The sequence below is a fragment of the Colias eurytheme genome, chromosome 24, assembly GCF_061535395.1.
Source record: "Colias eurytheme isolate Ceu_HAF_F1 chromosome 24, ilColEury1 Martin Lab GWU primary, whole genome shotgun sequence".
Taxonomy (NCBI): Eukaryota; Metazoa; Arthropoda; class Insecta; order Lepidoptera; family Pieridae; genus Colias; species Colias eurytheme.
This window is the reverse complement of record NC_143003.1, coordinates 1,986,606-2,005,214: the sequence shown is the minus strand read 5'-3', so window position 1 is coordinate 2,005,214 and position 18,609 is coordinate 1,986,606. Positions and strand designations below refer to the sequence as shown.

The 18,609-nt window shown below is 32.3% G+C and overlaps 1 protein-coding gene across 6 annotated transcripts in view; it reads right to left on the bottom strand.

Annotated features, from left to right (window-relative positions):
* cher (filamin A protein cher) overlaps positions 1-18,609 on the bottom strand; it is an 82,722-nt gene that overhangs the window by 10,802 nt on the left and 53,311 nt on the right. For 5 of the 6 annotated variants that reach the window (XM_090115840.1, XM_090115839.1, XM_090115838.1 and 2 more), the window contains exons 8-13: positions 17,758-17,860; positions 16,942-17,084; positions 16,420-16,528; positions 13,725-13,889; positions 10,937-11,176; positions 1,093-1,283 (exon numbers count right to left, since the gene is read on the bottom strand). In XM_090115840.1, coding sequence (XP_089971966.1) covers positions 1,093-1,283; positions 10,937-11,176; positions 13,725-13,889; positions 16,420-16,528; positions 16,942-17,084; positions 17,758-17,860 — 951 coding nt within the window. The remainder of the gene's footprint in view (positions 1-1,092; positions 1,284-10,936; positions 11,177-13,724; positions 13,890-16,419; positions 16,529-16,941; positions 17,085-17,757; positions 17,861-18,609) is intronic. The other variant, XM_090115841.1, reaches the window with a different exon arrangement.

The following is an 18,609-nucleotide window of genomic DNA, read 5'->3' as shown; positions in this document are numbered from 1 at the left end:
ATACTCGCCATCTTTGAATGCTTCCCCCACTCCCCCATGCAACTATTTCACTGTACGAACTATTGAATCGTAAACAATGGACTATTGTTAATTATTTAAAATAATAATTTAAAAAATATATTCATGAGTTTTCAATCTATAGTGGTTTAAAGTTAACTCAAAAATGGACCATTTTCGTAAATTTTCTAAAAAATCTTAGAGAAAGTGTAAGAAATGTTATAGTATGCTATATATTCGTGATCTACTCAATAAGCTCTTTCATTTGATACCCCACGCGGCATGTTTTGGAAATTTTTATTTTTTTCTTTGTATGCCATATTTAATTACCGTTGTGGGGGGAGGGGGACCACAAAACTGGTTGGCAACATCTGTCTATAGGATGTCTGGGATCTATACAATATATATCAGAAGTCAGATTTAGGTCCGGTATTTTTGCAAACGAAACTCCACTGAGAGTCCGGTCTAAATGTTTTCACCGTGAAAGTTATTGACGTATGTGGTGGATTTAGTACGCGATTTACCTCTTATTAAAGAGTCTGTAAAGGAAATTAGAGTAAAATACCAGGATAATTTAGATACGTAGTTTTTTTTACAAAAACTCTTCTAATTATGAAAAAAGTGATATTTGACTACTGGTAACTAATGAAGAATCATGTTATTTATATGTAATTAAGGATTTCTGAAAAAAACAATCTCATTATCCTTCATTCAAAAACCACACGATTAATTTTTAAACGCTTTTAACCTACATCTTTATCGAAAAACATAGGCATAGATTTTTTTAAAAGCTCTGTTTATTTGGACCTGAGATGCCTTTGCTTTTCTTAAGATGTGTTAGAAACTTCTTATGTATGATCTGTATTCAAGGTATATGACGACATGATACTTCATAAATTTTCTTAACAAAGTGCAAAGTTTGTTATCTCAATTTTTGGGTTGAAATCTGATTTATAGTAACATAGGTAGCCCAGCAAAGATATCGTCCTTGTACCTCTAATTGCTATAGAGGTATAGGCAGTGGGAACGTATATGGACTGAAGTTGATGAAAAAACTAATTTAAATAGATATAGTCTCAAGATAAAACTACTTACAGTTCCACTAAGCTGTCCCTTAGCACCATTGAGTCTGATATAGAATTGTGTTGGTTTGTCCACTTGCGCGGAGTCCGGGAACTGCGCGACCTCAAGCAGATGAGCGTCTCCCACCGCTGGGCTGATGTACACCTTGAAGGGAGAGTCTGGTATGTGCTGCTCGTTGAACTTCAAGCCGATACGGTATTCACCTGGAGGATAGCATGGTATAAGAAAGAAAGAAAATAAATTTATTGCCAAAAACCACAGCCAAAACATTACAAAATTTCTCTTAAAATTAGGCAAACGGACACAGACTCAGGAAAATGCTGCACTTATACAGCGCTGATTTACAGACTGTACCGGTGATTGAGGTTCGTCTTAATATTATAAAAATTGAAGTGTACTTAACATAAATACATAAGTAATTGTTTGTAGTGTTAAAAGTAATACTTAGTGATTATCAATGCCCTCATTTATTGATTAATTGGTTTATATTTTATTGTATCATAAATCATTGGAAAAAAATCTAGATTATAGTTACACATACTTCTCCAAACACAAAATATTAGCTCTATAAAATATTATTATCTTGATTTTGATAAGGATTTCAGTGTAATCATGAAGAAACAAAACATAAAACTGAATGCATGTAGATATCGAAAAGCGTGACTTTTTATTGTATTCGAGATGGAATTAAACATTCACATTATAATATGTATCACCTATAAATTATACTCCATTTGGAACTTATAGTATACTGCTTGATGCAATATTTAAAATAATTATTATATTACAGAATTTTTGTAAATTGTATTGTAGAGAGAAGATGTACCCAGATAGAAAGAAGGAACTAGAGCTAAATCTAGTGGGCGAAAAAGTTGCAGATAATTTATTGTTTTATTTATATTTAAATTGGAATTAATTTATCCAAGGACAAAACACACGGAAACAGAGTCTTTCATAAATTTCCCAAACCTCGCACACCTGGTAGTTGGCACATCAATAACAAATCAAACGACATAATTTACTAATCCTCAAAAGTACCGACATTATTTGCATTGATCTAAAAACCCGTTGAAAATGCGAAAAAAGCTCAACAAAAACTTCATTAGAATATAAAAACTGTTTTTCGGGGAGAAGCTGTCAATCGAAATGAGCCACTAACGATGGATAATAATTCTTCTTCGACTCGCAGAGAAATTTAAATTTTGCGTTATTTTTAGAGATCCCTCGTATACCTACTACAGGTATTCTAAGATATCCACGTCTCCTTTCTAATGTATTCAAGACAACTAGTTTTAAAAGTGTACTTTAATAAAGAGAGAATTTTAAAAATGTCCAGAAATATTTTATTTTTCTTTGCTTCCACAGATTTATCATAGAGCAGCTGTGTTACAACGAATTTGTTTCAATCATTGTCGTACAGAACAATAAAAAACTATCTATACATATAATAAAATCGTAGGAAAGTCAAAACTGTACATTGAATATTTTTTTAAAAGAATACATAATCCATGATCTATAATCGATATAGAAGCCAAAAACATAGTTTTTAGAATTTTTGTCTGTTTGTCTGTTTGTCGGTTTGTCTGTTTGTCTGTTTGTCTGTATGTTTGTCCAGTCTAATCTCAGAAAGTACTGCACGGATTTACTTCAAATTTTGCATGAATATTACTAACAGGTCGGGTCAGGCTGTTATATACATATTATCATGCTATCACCTTCGGGGGAGGAGCTGTGAACCTTTATTTTTCTTACGTATTCCGTGTACTACGACAGCGTACAATATAAAGACTCATGTTTAAATGTTGTTTTTGAGTAAGCCATGCTATTGTCTACTTTTACACTATAAAAACTACATCATTTAAGTAATTTTGGCAGAGAAACAGTATAATGAATCTTAGTAGTATAAAGACAAATTTAAAACAGCGCCATCTATGAGATTTCATTAAAATTAAATCAATTTACATAATATTAACGCTCCTTGGAAATTCATAATTTAAATATTATGATGTTGGTGAGTTTGTTTTTTTTTAAAGTTAAATAAATAATTCATATCTTCCCAGAGTAAATTTCAGGTGCGCTTATATTTCATGTGAATATACTAAATTTTTATAAGTGAGGGTAGATGTTTATTATTTGATGTTAGTTACAGTTATATAGGTAATAGACGTAGTATTTGTATTCTCTTTGGGTAATAGTATATAACAGTGATTGTGTTCATTGGTTACATTTTTAAAAATCTTCGGCTTTTTTTTAATTTTCGCCTTCTTGCGTTCCCACAAAGGATAAGTTGTAGCTTTTATATTTATTGTTTATTATAATTAATAGTTAGACTTATGTTTTTAATTAGTTAAAGTTATGACAAAATAAGAAAATGATGAAATTTTATTTTTATCATGTATAACTTTTACAAGACTATATTATACGCCCAAAGAAGGTCACTTTAGTTCTTGATAAAACTTTATTTGTTAGTAGCTTTTTATTAAAATTAGGTACACTTATCTTTTGATTTTTTTTTATTTACAGATTCAATGTTCATAAAAATTGACGATTTGCGTGAGGATGTAGTGGAAATTAGTAACCCTGCGCGTGGTCAATCAATATTCAATACATATTATTATAATAAAATTCTAGAAAAGTGATGTCTGTACAATGAAAATATGTAAAAAAAATAGCAGGGGTTATTATTAAATCGATCTCAAACCCAAAACTGTAGTTATAATTTTTTTTGTCTGTTTGTCTGTATGTTTGTGCACGCTAATCTCAGAAACGGCTTATCCGATTTAGATGCGGTTTTCACTAATATATTGTGGTAATCTTCATTTAACATTAAGTGTTTATTTCATGTTAATCGGTTTGTAAATAAAAAAGTTATGACCATTTCACGGCGAACATTTGCAAAGGCATTCTATTGTACACTATACAGTGTACGATAAAACGTAAGTTATCTATTATACGCTACAGTAATTATTCCTTATAAATGTCCAGGTGATCATATCGAAAGTCCCCAAGGGTGGGGGGGTAAGCTAAGGTAGTAGGGGGGGAAGGGGTCAAATTAGAATTATGCTTACTTCTAGGTAAATTTTATACATAAAATGTCCTTTAAATTATGTCGTATTATATTTTTAACCCCTTTTAATCATTTTTAACCATCAAAAAGATGGGTGATAAGTGTTTGACCGCTATGTTTGTCTGTTTGTGCCACCGTAGCTCGCTAACAGGTAATACGAATTAGATGCGTGTTAGGCAGCATATTTTCCGACGCTGGTTCTTAGATAAAGTGTATCAAAATCGGTTCATCCATTTATTATACCTAGGTATATAGAGGTAAAAGTGGGAATGTGGGAAAAAATATTAGTTATATTTTTATCCAATTCGGTTTATCCATTTATTAGATTACAGCGGTGAAAGTGGGAATGAACAATAATCGAATGTGGTCAATACTCAAGCGGCATATTAAAATATAAAAGAGCAACGTGTTTTATCGAAATCGGTTCATCCGTTTATTACATTTAGGGGTGACAGTGGTTAGATAAATATACCAAATGGAGCATCAAACGACAGGATATGACGTGTACATATAGGTATAATTAGATAATATTATGGTTTACATCAAAATCGGTTCTGCCATTTACTAGGTGTGGAAAGAGAAGGGTTGAAAGTCTGTGAAAGAAGAGGGGGATATGGGAGCGAGAGGATAGCCACACCCTGGAAATTTTGAACTCTACTCAAAGCCACATAGGCCTGGCTCTTGGCAATTTTTTTTCCTAAAGATACCACTTCTTTTGCCACTGTGATCCATTACAATTTGTGCACGGTTACGGCCCAACTTAAAAGATGTCAAGGAGCAACAAACTTATAGATATCAATATGATGTAGGAATGTAATATGGAGAGGTAGGTCTCGCTCACTTGAAAATATCACATGAAAATAAGAAACCGAAGTTAAAAATTTAAAAATTAAAAAGAAAAACCCAACGCAACGAAGGAAAAGGAATAAATAATAATTTTACAAACTTCCCGACGATCTTTAAAATTAAGTACCATTATAAAAAAAATATAATTGTATATGATATGATAATGATGGTATGGCAGCCCCGATGACTTTGTTTTTTTATTTTTATAAATATTTAAAATGGTATTTATTTTTAAAGATCTTCGGGAAGTTTGTAAAATTAGTGAAACTTTTATTACATCGTCTCAAACTTTTTGGTCTGTGTAGAGCATGTCGCGTGACGGTCGGCTGCCGAATAGGTATAAAGCAGTATTCGGAGACATTATCGTACAAATACGATAATTTTGTGCCTAAGTTTCACTTTTACCGTGGTTTCATAAAACCACACAACATTTTTTCCTTTTTCTATGCACTTTTCTTCGTTGCGTTGAGTTTTTTTTATTTAATTTTTATTGCACGGTCTAAACGGTTTAGTTACTACGGCGTGAGACAGGAAAGATCTGAGCGCTGAGACAAACGTCAAAACGCAAAGGAATAGAATCCGCTATCGATACTTATTATTGTCTTAAGCGTATGATGTTTTGATAAGGATTTGTTCACCTTACCAACGACGACGACGACCACGAACAAAATTTTCATCCAGTCGTAATTTAACAAAATTTTGCAAAACACAATTAAAAATAAATTATTAAAATTTCCTGTCGTTCTGGTGATCGGAATTTTTATTTTTGAGATCAACGAATGAAAAAATAGATTTTTCGTAGAAACGGTTATATATATTGTCAAAAACATCCATACAAGGAAGGAAGAAAAATAAATTTGCTCCCTTCCCTCCTGGTGCCTAAAAATAATATGACATAATTTAAAATAAATTTTACGTAGAAAATTAACTAGGTATTTATTTTTATTTTTTAGCTCAGTTTAGTAATAAATTTTACTAACAGTTCGTTTAATTATTTATGGTAGTACGTGTTTATTCAATAAAAGTTAAGTAGTAACTACCTACTATGCAGTCACTATTCCACGCGGACGAAGTCGCGGGCACAGCTAGTATAAAATATGAATAAAATCGTCTACACCCTACTACAGCACAAAAACGAGATAAATAATGAATTAATTCATTTCAAATAGATACATACGGAACCTCATAAAAATATGAACAACTCACGCTTCACCATTTGCAACAAACAACGCGGTAGGCATATTGTTGTTGTGGATTTACATTTCGAGTGTCCTTTTTTCAACATGTTTTTACTGATTGTGCAAAAAATGCGTTTTGGCTTTTTTCTTTAATAGTGGGGAGAGTAGCACAGTACATTTTGTAACAATAACTGGCGGTTAAACGGTTGTTTAAATGGGGATTAGGTTGCGCCTAACGTTTTAATTATACATATTATACTGAACTAATTTGTATCGCAAAGTAAAACACTCTCTACTTTTATCGAAATCTTCTACAAATTTATGAAAGCGTGTTTGTTTCCTTTACTTATTTTTATCTTCATATAAATAAATAGGTCAAGTCTAGGGCTGAAGAAATCAAAACTGTAATAAAGTAATAAACCGTAGGAATATTTCAATACCCACAAAATACCGAATTGGCTTAATTAACAGTTATGTGGTTGATCAGAATAAACTCTTTTTTCTATTCAAATACCTATGCTATAAATTCAGGCAAATAAAATGTATAGCGTGTTATTCACAATAGGTATCGATATGTGACTGCATTATTGGTATTCCGTGCAGTATGTATCGCAGAAATGTTACCAATGTGTGATATTTTCCTCACTTATAGAAGATATAAGTTTAAAATATCAACCCTACCAACGTGTAGTCTAACTAACCGAATTTATAAACTAAGACTGATACAAATTGCACAGTGAGAGCTCAGCAAAAACTAATATTCGAATAGAAGACGACTTTTGAGGTGTATAATAAAATTGACAGTTATCGTATATAAATAGAAAATAGAGCTGTCGATAATAATTTTTTACACTCTTTGGTTATGTAGAGTTAAAAATTTAAATTTATAAAGAATAGAAAAATGTATGTAGAGTTAGTTTAATTAGCTCTACAATTACGAAATCACGGCAGTTATTAAGGGTTTAACAGACGTTTAAACCAAGATTAGTATATTTGTATCAATAAACCTTTAAATACAAATAATGATGTAGACAATATGCAGCAGTACTGACAGGTTGCGGGTTCGATGACCCGTGCAAGTAAAAACGTAATAGAGATATTTTTAGCATTTCGCAGGTGTTTATATCTCACCAACATATGTTTAACTATGTTAATTTTCCTTGTTTTTCTTAACACTATATGAAGTCATAAATTATCTTCTATTATTATCCATTTTATTTTCAAAATTATATAAACGTATGAGAATGACAAAAAGCTGTGTTTTCAGGGTTTTTATTTATGCATTATGCATTTATGTTTATTTATTCCAACATAACTTCTAAATAAGTGAACATATTTGGATCGACATTACCTACATGTCATTCTATGTGTCACTTTATAAAAATATTGTTTATTTCGCTCGGAGCATACTTTAAAACAATATGTATTCAAACTATGTACATAATGTGAACAAATAAAATATGTTTTATATTAATTTCAAATTCGCTAGTATATTAATCATATCTTGTAGGGTTAAATTTACATTATTTAGAAGTAATAAGACATAAGTTAAACATGAAAATATAACCCAGCTACATTTCAAATCTCTACCTATCCATTTATACTAAATCGCATTACCATTCGTTGATCATTGTAAGAGTATCACCACAACAAACGTAATCAACTTTTGCATTCTAATAGCCACGCATAATCGCCATCAATACCCTAAACATACTTCAATCCTTTTTATACCATCTTACTATACCCGTAAATATTTACTACCCAAATATCCGATGCAGCATTCCGTCATAGCGCGTCGTCTGCTTCCTAAACAGTTATTTTTTTCCATATACACCGTGCCAGTCAATTAAAATGACTTTTAAACACCAAAGGAAAGGAATTCCGGCTCTAAACAGAATTTGTCCGGGCCCATTGTTGGGGGACTCTGAAAAAATTCGCCGAGCATCCGACAAAGAAAGCGCGCCTTTTTGCTGATGTCGGATCTTCATAAGTGTATTAGAAAAATTTCCGAGTTATCTAAGTGAATAATGACTTAAGTTGCGTTGTTTGTTTGTGGGACAAAGGGTCGTTAAACTTGTTTCGTCTGCGCCGTTTTTTATCGATTCGACGACTGATATTGTTGCACTATTTGTAATTCTACGTTTTGGCAACGTTTTTGCCGGTAATGGACGTAGAATAATGAAAGTTATGTAGTTCAGCGGTGCGTTGGTCAATCGTGGCTTGGTTTTATTGATTCAGATTTTTACAGTTATTTAGTTACTAAGTTGTAAATGATAAGAATAGGCTTATGCATTTTCTCGTCAACTTACATTTTTGTCTCTATCCAACTACTAAACTGTTTTCCTGCTAACCTCTCCAAACGAGTCATATAGTTTGAGTAATAATGTCATATTTATGTGAATATTTAATACTAGCTGTTTCCCGCGGTTTCACCCGCATTGCTCCGCTCCTGTTGGTCTTAGCGTGATGATATAATATAATCCGAGCTTTTCCTCGATAAACGGGCTATCCAACACCGAAATAATTTTTCAAATCGGACCAGTAGTTCCTGAGATTAGCGCATTCAAACAAACAAACTCTTCAGCTTTATAATATTAGTATAGATTTTTGTGATTATTTGTTCCGACTTACTCTACATAAAAATAAACACGCTTTATCTGGCAGTCTAATACGATTTTTTTTATTCTATCACTATCTATGGGATATTGTTGCATAAACTTTGTAAAAAAATAAGTTTATGACAGTCTCTTGATCAATATAAGGTATTTCTATAGAATTTACGTTAGGCAATGTTAATTATAAAAGTTGCTACAACAACGCAGTGAATGTAAATTGTTTTTCTATTCTTACATTTGTTTTGTTCTCTTCACTGATAAAATTTCTGTTCTTTTTATATTACAAAAGATTAGCTATTCGACAGATCTTTCAAATTTTATACTTTTTAGATCGTCCATGACTATTCATAATTTGGCATTAATTTGTTTAAACCGTATGCTCTTTTTAAAAGCACATAGTTGTTGTAATATATCAATAATTGAAAATTTATGAAATTTTTAAATCCACAAACAAAGTCAAGGGGCACAGCTAGTTCATAACTATATCCCCTACTGGAGTAGGTAATTATGAAACAAAATATGTTAATAGATCTAACCAGAGAATTGTTTATCTGCCAACATTAAATTGCTATTGCGTACAGATGACGTTAACAAATGGCGCCATAATTGAATCCAATTTGCATAATCTACAAGTTATATTGTTTATAGCTTTTGCGAGTTATTTAAAGTAGGTATTTAAAAGTCGTTTACATTTTGTTTACATGGGACATTAGTACTTTTTGTTTAGTGTTCATTTTTAATTTATAGTGTGGAATTTTACTGATCTCTACCTATTTTTGCTCTAGTTTTTGTCCGCATTGGTTATAGGGTCACTGGTTTAAATATACTATGAAATTAAAAAAAGTGTACTGTATTGAAATCTTATGGTAAAAGTGATTCTGAACTCAAAAATAGTAAATAATATGAAAAAATATTGTATCATCAATCTCTTTTTTTGCAGCATCTATCTCAAATAATAATCTGATTTAACGTAATATGGTACGTACCCATTTGTCACTCAACCATATACAAATTAGCCTATTTGGATTTTTAGACTTAGGTTAAACAACCCAAAAGATATAGGTAATTATATAGGTACCTACTATAAAATGTGCTCTATGTAAAATAGTTGTTATTGTCGAAGCGACAGTCGTGTGCACTATCCATCCACCGTGACAGTTAAACGGAAAATTTAATGGTATATTTTAATAATTAATCATGTCAACATAAATGCAAAATAACCGTATAATTCACGCAGCCTTATCGTGTCCACATCGGACTTAGCAAGTCAAATGGCATCCACCCCGCGGTTCCATACAGAACTCGGCGGTAAAAAACATATAAACACTCATATGCACTTCATAAATAAACTGACTTGTTCCATGCTAACCACGCCCCTCCACCGACCGGCCAATCGCATTGCCTTGACCACGAACGCGGCAAAATACCGCGGGCCATTTTGACAGATCGATTTTTAAATTTTTTTTTTCTTTTTTCCGCTAACTTTTTTAGCGATGCTGTCGCGATTTCAGCCAGTGATTACTTGAATTTACGATATAGTTTTTACTAATGTTTGTGATAATTCGTCAGTTTTTCGTCGCGTTCTTATAGAGACTTAAAGGGTAAAATATATTTATAGGCCACGTGTGAATTGTCCTAAATACGTTGGATTTTTTGTTCACATTTTGTGCAAGTGATGTGCACTGGATTGCGTCATACGCGCTTATTGGCGAATCATTTTACAGAGAATACCTATGTGACTAAGTACGTATCGAAACAACCGTAGTACAGTAGCATCTTTTAATCTGCTGAATAATGTAAAGTTCATTGACACAGCGTCCAATAAATTCTGATACCAGGTAAAATTGTCGAACACCTAAGCAGAGAAGCTATCATTTGAAATATAGTTAAACCGATTTTAAACAAAATTATATTTAAAAAAAATGTGTGCTTGTACTAGTGTTCACACGTAAGAAGTGAAATTTCTTTATGACCTTATTTTTCAAAAAATAATTTACTACATATATATATGCAACTTTACAGAAATACGTCGAATCACGCGTGGTAGGGATAAGAAAAAGATGGCGCGTAGCGAAAAAATGTTACACTAATTTTTTTTCAAACCCCGATAAAGAAGTTTCACTTCAAAAAGAATAGGAGTAGGTACTTACCAGGCTCATCAACTTTATACGAAACGTCGCAAGATCCATCCTTCCTGTCCTTAAAGTCAATCTCTGCTTTGCTGGGCCCCTCAAGGGAGATGGCCAGTTGCCCGGCCCCAGCCTCCCTGGTCCACACGTTGAACTCGTTGAAGCGCCCGGCTTCACCCCGCTCGAGGCCGGTGCCCCCAGCCTTCACTAAATGGGCCCCGGAGTCCCGGAGAGGCCCCACGGTGAATTGGAAGGGGGATCCTATAATATATTTATTTATTTATAATACTTCATTGTACAAACATGAATGGACAAAGCAGAAAAAAAAGAACAAAATTACAAAGGCATCATTTGTACAAAAGGCGGCCTTATTGATGAACAGCAATCTCTACCAGGCAACCTGGTAGGAAAGGAAATGTAAGAAGGTCGTGGAATAATATAGTAATTGTTTATAAAATCTGTCTTGTTAAAAACCAGAAAAAGATCGATTCAGTCAATTCAACATCATTCATTATAACATTGTTGTATTTTTGGTTTTATTTTATTCAAGTATTTCTTTTTTGTGGTGGTATTCTATTGATGCCAATTTTCTGTGTCATACTGTCTCGCTAAATCAACGCTTTTTTCTACCTTTATTTTTATTTTATTTCAAAATATGTTTTCGTTCATTTGCTTATCTAGTAGAGGTAAGTATTTATATGGTTTTTTTTTATTAGCACATATAACTACTGAATATTATAATAAAAATATAAGTACCTTAAAGTACATATAAATCCACAACAATAACATAAACGTGAAAGTCTACTTATTTGCCTTTATTTTTTGTCAAGACAACAAAATGTCATGGGAGTTTTCCTACTATGTTCGTGCTCTAAAAATATTGATTATTTTTTAAAGAAAAACTGGTATTTATGTCAAACATGTTGACTTTATACAAACCGCAAGTATTTATATACCTAAATATATTTTTTTTATCAATTTCCATTATTGTGTCTAATCTAATTATGAATCCTAGTAATTATAAATGGGAAAGTTTGTGAGGATGTATACGTATGTTTGTTACTCTTTCACGCAAATATTACTGTACCGATTGCAATAAAACTTAGCACACATGTAGAGTGTAACTTGGATTAACACATATGATAGGTTTTATCCCGGAAATCCCACGGGAACGGGAACTATGCGGGTTATTCTTGAAAACGCGGGCGATGCCGCGGGCGGAAAGCTACTGTTACATAACTTGTAGGTAAGTTTTTGAGCGCTAACGATATCTTATACTTTGAATACAAAACAAGCAATATCTCATGATATTCTTTAATTTAGCCATAATACAGCAGTAACATGTGTACAATTTTATTTCTTTAATAATTGCAATTTTAAATAACAACGACCTCGATAATAAGAAATTACTTATATTAAAAAAGTTGACAGCTGTTCACATCTGCACCTACAATATCAAGTGAGGAACAATTATTTATAACATATTTTACGTTTTGACAACTAGCTTTTTGCCCGCAGCTTCGCTCACGACATTGGCCAGACTTGGTCAGACTCGTGCTCCTTTTTTTAAATTCCTTCCCTATTTTTCCTTTAGGAATACCACAGATATTATAACCATACTAATAGTTATATTAAAATTCTGTTCAATATAAAAAAAAAAATATTTGATCAACGGTTAAAATATAACAGGCAGTGAGTCAGACAGTATTACTTTTACGAATTATGGATAATTATTTATTTAAAGATTTGCAAATGTATATGTAACTAATTTGTAATGAAATAGTATCTTAAATGTATGTATGAATACTGCGAATCAATTAAAAATATACGTTTTTGAACGAAACCGTTTTTTTATTAATAGCTCGTGATTCTTTTGCGTTGTAGGTAGGTACGTATGCTATAAAATTCTGCACACTTTAATCGTGTGAGTGAAGTTTCTTTAAAAAATGAAATAAAATATCATACATATTTCCTCGACTTTATACTCTACGTACGTAATATAAAGGAATTATTTTATTTTCTATTTTAAATCAGAGATAAAATTACTAATTTATTCAAATAGCCAAAATGCAAGGTTCTATAAAGCAAGATACATATTATATTGCACGCCTCATAAGCGAAGCGTTGAGGTGGGTACTACTGTCACTTCGCGCAAAACATCTGATTTTTCAAACTTAAAATGTCTTTATGTATCATACATTGCACTTGTAAGATAATACATACACACACATATTAAGAAAAAACACTATTTTTAACGTTCATGATATTTTTGATGTCATTTTTGTTATTTAAACTAGTTAAAAAACAGTTTAAAAAAGTTCTGTCTTGGACGTCCGTGTGTCTGTATGTGCGGATCCTTTTTCTTGTTAACACGTTAGCGACCGAAATACTTTACTAATCGAGTCTTTTTTTTTCTCTTACGCTTGAGTATGCTCAGGAATAGAACCCTTTCATTTTTCAGGGTCTGATTCGATGTGGTTTAATTGTTATTAAATAAACAAAAATAATAATTAATAAATATTTATTAAAAAAAATTATGAGGCGTGCACTTTTGGATTTTCCAAATTATTATTTGTTTTACGTTGTTTTAAAATCGGTTTACCAAACTTTTTTTGCAATTAAAGTGTTTATTCATTCATAACCAAACTCAAACTCGAACATTTATTTATTCAATTAGACTTCTTCGAGAAGCACTTTTGAATCATCATTACATATTTTTAACATTTACCACCGATTCGGAAAGCAGTATCTACGGAGAAGAACCGGCAAGAAACTCCATAGTTGTTCTTTTGTAAATGTATTTACTCACCAGGAATATGAATCTCCCTGTACTTCACAGAGACCGTATGGACCCCCAGTTCCTTGGGCACGAAGTGGACGGAGTACAGACCATCCTCCACCTCCTGGATCTCCGCGTCTTCGGAGACACCCCCCGGGCTGGTCACCGTGGCTGCCAGGTCGAAGGAGGTGATTCCTGGACGAGGAATTGTTATTAATCTATACTTATATTATAATGCTGAAGAATTTGTATGTTTGTTTGTTTGAACGCGCTAATCTTAGGACCGATTTGAAAAATTCTTTCGGTGTTAGACAGCCCATTTATCGAAGAAGGCTATAGGCTATATATACCTACCTATCATCACGCTAAGACCAACATGAGTGGAGCACTGCGGGTAAAACCGCAGGGCACAGCTAGTGTATTATAATTATATTTTATGTAATTAGGTACACTGATAGGTACTTAAAATAAAAGTTTTTTTTTATTCTAGTTGTGTATTTTTTAATTTCTTTGTGTCCTAAAGATGTCTGTAATTGGTATTTTTATAATTGTAATTCCATATGCCTTGACGGGTAGGATATGGCTGGACCTCATGATTGTATAACACCAGAATTGTACCCATGTTCAGGGAATAAAATATTTGAATTTGAATGTCCTGATTTATTTGGCAATTTAATTTTTTAACACGCTTACTTAACACTTTTAAAATTACATCTTATATATAAAAATGAATCGCAAAATGTGTTGGTAAGCGCATAACTCGAGAACGACTGAACCGATTTCGATAATTCTTTTTTTATTATATTCCTTGAAGTACGAGGATGGTTTTTATGTAGAGAAAACGTAAACATGTGTCATGTACCACGGGCGAAGCCGGGGCGGACCGCTAGTTACACATAAAAGACAGATATGTGCATGTATGGCACAAAGATATAAGAATACCTATAGAACAAATTATTAAAATTAATAAAATATAGTGGTGGTCATATTATAATTAAGAACGATCTGAAGTACTAGAAATTTTTATTTAAATAATGTCATACACAGAGATGTGCACCTTCTGAGAAGCAACTAGTTATGCCATAAAATAGCCACATTAATAGAGCAACTAAGTTTAAGAATAAATAATAAAATCGCCAACAATATTTTATTCAAAAATAATTTATTTTACCAAAGCAACACATTCAAATAATAGTGAAGCTGGACAAATAATTAAGAACGATTAATTTATCTGCTCGGGAATTGATTTGTATGACACTTTCATTTAAAAAAATTACAATAATACGTTGCGAGAAAAATTTGTAAAGCAAGTTAATACATTTTTAACTAAAATTAATATTTAATAGCATGTCCACGGCTTTTAATTACTGCTTACACCGGCGAGGCATTGACTCTATTAATTTTTAACATTTTGCTAGAGAAATAGAGTTCCATTCTTCTAAGAAAACGTCGTACAGCTCCCTTAAATTTCGACACTGTGTATTTGAAACCTTTTTCTTTACTTCGAACCACAGATTCTTTATTGGGTTTAGGTCAGGGCTGTTAGCTGGCCAGTCCAAAACAGAAACTGACTGCGCTGTTAGAAATTCCTTTACAGTGTGTGCAGTGTGCTTTGGATCATTGTCATGCTGGAATGTCCAAATAACCGGTAGAACTTCTTCAGCATAAGGTAACATTTTTTCTTCCAGTATATTTTTGTATTGGAATTGATTCATGTTACCTTCTATCAACTTTACAGGTCCAACACCATGTCCAGAAAAGCACCCCCAAATTTTCCCATTTCCACCACCGTGCTTTAATGTAACTTTCGTGAACTTAGGGTCGAATTCTGTATTCGGAGGACGTTGAACATATCGTTTTCCATCGGAACATACTCTGTTTATTTTCGTTTAGTCAGAGAAAAGTACATTTTTCCACTGTCGCACAGTCCAGTTTTTATTTTTTCTTGCAAATCTAAGCTGGGCTTGCCTGTGGCAAAGTTTCAACATGGGTACTTTTCTTGCTATCCGACCGTGCAATTTTTCTTCTACCAAACGTCTTCGAATAGTGCGTGCTGAGATTGCTGAAGGGTTATTTTCGCCGAAATATTCTTTTCTCAGCCCATTGGACACTTTAAAAAGATTTTGTTTCACCATACGGACGATGTTTCGGTCATCTTGAGGAGTTGTTTTTTCTGTCTTGGCATACGTGGGACATCTGAAGTTGTTTGATACGTATCAAAATGCCTTATAGCATGGAAAACCATAGTTTGAACATTGCAGATGCACTTTTTATAACACCAATTCTTCCCGCGAAGTTTTATTATAACTTCCCTAGTAGATTTATCACAACTTTTATTTTTTTCCATTTTTTTATGAGAAGTAATCACTTTTAATCTTTTGCAACGCTTAATGGCACCAAAATTATACAAACAACCACAACACACAACAAATCGAGTCCAGTGTTCTCTATTGAAATTTGAATAAAAGTATAAACTATTTAGCGTTCTTAATTACGTGACCAGCTAGTAAATAGGAATACTATGTTTAGAAGTAGTGTAAAAAGTTTGTCTATTAATTTTTAGGCTAATCACGTGTATTAATGAATACAGTGATTTGTTGGAAAAGTATTTCTATATCGAGAAAAATAAAAATAATTACATGGAATTAGTTATGCATCTTAGTCTGAAAAAATCTTCCCTTTGTATCAGCGTTCTTAATTATATGACCACCACTGTATATCTTACCAGGCATTTTAAAGGTAAGTTTACAGTTAGTGCCGACTTCAGTGAGCGGCGCCGGGTCGCGTTGTCGTTGGATCTTTTCGCGTTGGCGGTTACTGCCTTCGCCTGTCACCTATTTAATAATATTATAATGCTTTTAATATATTGAATAATGTTGTAGTATGTAGGATCAAAATATGTTCTCGATCTTGTCGAAGAAAATTGTGTTTAAAGGTATATTTGAAATTTAGATTTTAAGCTTTGATTGATGAAACCAAATTAAATTGAATGTTTTCAATGTAAAACATAATATTTTAACACTAAATATCAAAAAATAAACACAATTAAGTATTATTAATTTCTCTATCTATCAAACTATCTACATATTTGTGTTACCGCTAAACTTCAAAATAGTAAGTTTTAACGAAACTTACACTAGCGAATAACTGATTTTTTTATAAGAATTTACTCATAACATCGAAATTATCCCACACAAAAACTTTATTCTAGCAATTTTTTTATCAAAATTTTATAGCAAAACTTTACCTTAACAGTAAAAGGTGATCCTTCAACATGGTGGTCAGCGAACTTAAGGTTCACGATGTAATAACCAGGTTCAGTCGGCTTGTAGCTGATAGCCAGCACGCCATCTTTGCTGTCCGCGCACTGAATCTCAGCTTTGCTGGGACCTGGGTAATTGTGTATGAATCAAACAAAACACAAACTTTCGCATTTATAATATTAGTAGGATACAAACAAATATAAAACTAGAAATAAGTTTTACTTTTACCAATAATCATATCACTATAATTATGGAAAAAATATTTAAAATACGTAGTACCTAGTACCAAGAAACAATTTATTAACTTCAATTTTTTTCATAAAGGTTTCATTAATATTTAATATGATATTAATTTGTAAATGTGATCGTTTCAATATACAGGGTGTCCCACTATTGGTATACTAAGCGCGAAGGGACTTGTAGATTTGCATATACTGATCACGTAAAAAATACTTTACAACAAAATTACGTAAAAATGCAGTTTGTCTATGAAAACATAATCCTTAACGATAGCTCACGTGCTGGTGGCAAAGTTGAGCGGGTTGCTTGTTATGGGTGTACAAATAGAGTTTTAAGAATTCATCTATTTGAAAAAAAATGGGTCTAGAATTTTATAAGTATTTTTTACGTACTCAGCGTGTGCACATTGCACCTATGTAAAACTATAACCTCCTTTGAGCTTAGTATACCAACAGTGGGACACCCCGTATATTTAAATTATATTACAAAAGTAAGTACCATTTATAATACAAACACAAAAATTATTCAAATATGTACAAATTATTATAAACAATATTTACCTTCAATAGACAAGGAAAGACCTCCATAGCCCGCGTTCCTGGTGTCCACCGTGAACGTATTCTCCCCCTGAGTCTTACCCTCCTTTAGGGCACTGCCAGATACCTGATAATTTTTTATATTTTAGTATATCAAAATATTTACATAAACAATAGATATATTTTTGTTGCGAGTGACAATGGCAATGTGGAAGGTCGAGAATACGACTATTAAAAATTCCAACTGTTTAATATATGAAATTTTTTGTATTCAGGTATGAAATATTCAGGTACTTATATTTCATACCTGAATATTCATAAAAATATATGTATGTCAAATCTTGTTTGTCTTATGTTTTTTCAGGTGAGTATTTGGTTATAGGTATTTGCTTGATAAATATTTATATTGTATAACCAATAACCATTATTTACTTATTATATTAAAAATATCTTTACACAAATACTAATACTATGAAAATTAATAAAATATATCTTACTACTATACTCTATAACTCTAAAGTTCATTATAATATGCAATAACTAGATTTCCGCCCGCGGCTTCGCCCGCGTTTTCAAAGGAAAACCCGCATAGTTCCCGTTCCCGTGGGATTACCGGGATAAAACCTATCCTATGTGTTAATCCAAGTTACCCTCTATATGTGTGCTAAATTTCATTGTAATCGGTTCAGTAGTTTTTACGTGAAAGAGTAACAAACATCCATACATCCATACATCCATACATCCATACATCCATACATCCTTACAAACTTTCGCCTTTATAATAGTATTAAGATTAAGATATACAACAGTGTGTTTTACTAAAATTTACTTTGCAATACTTTAAAGTATAACTAACTTACCGCCCGCGGCTTCGCC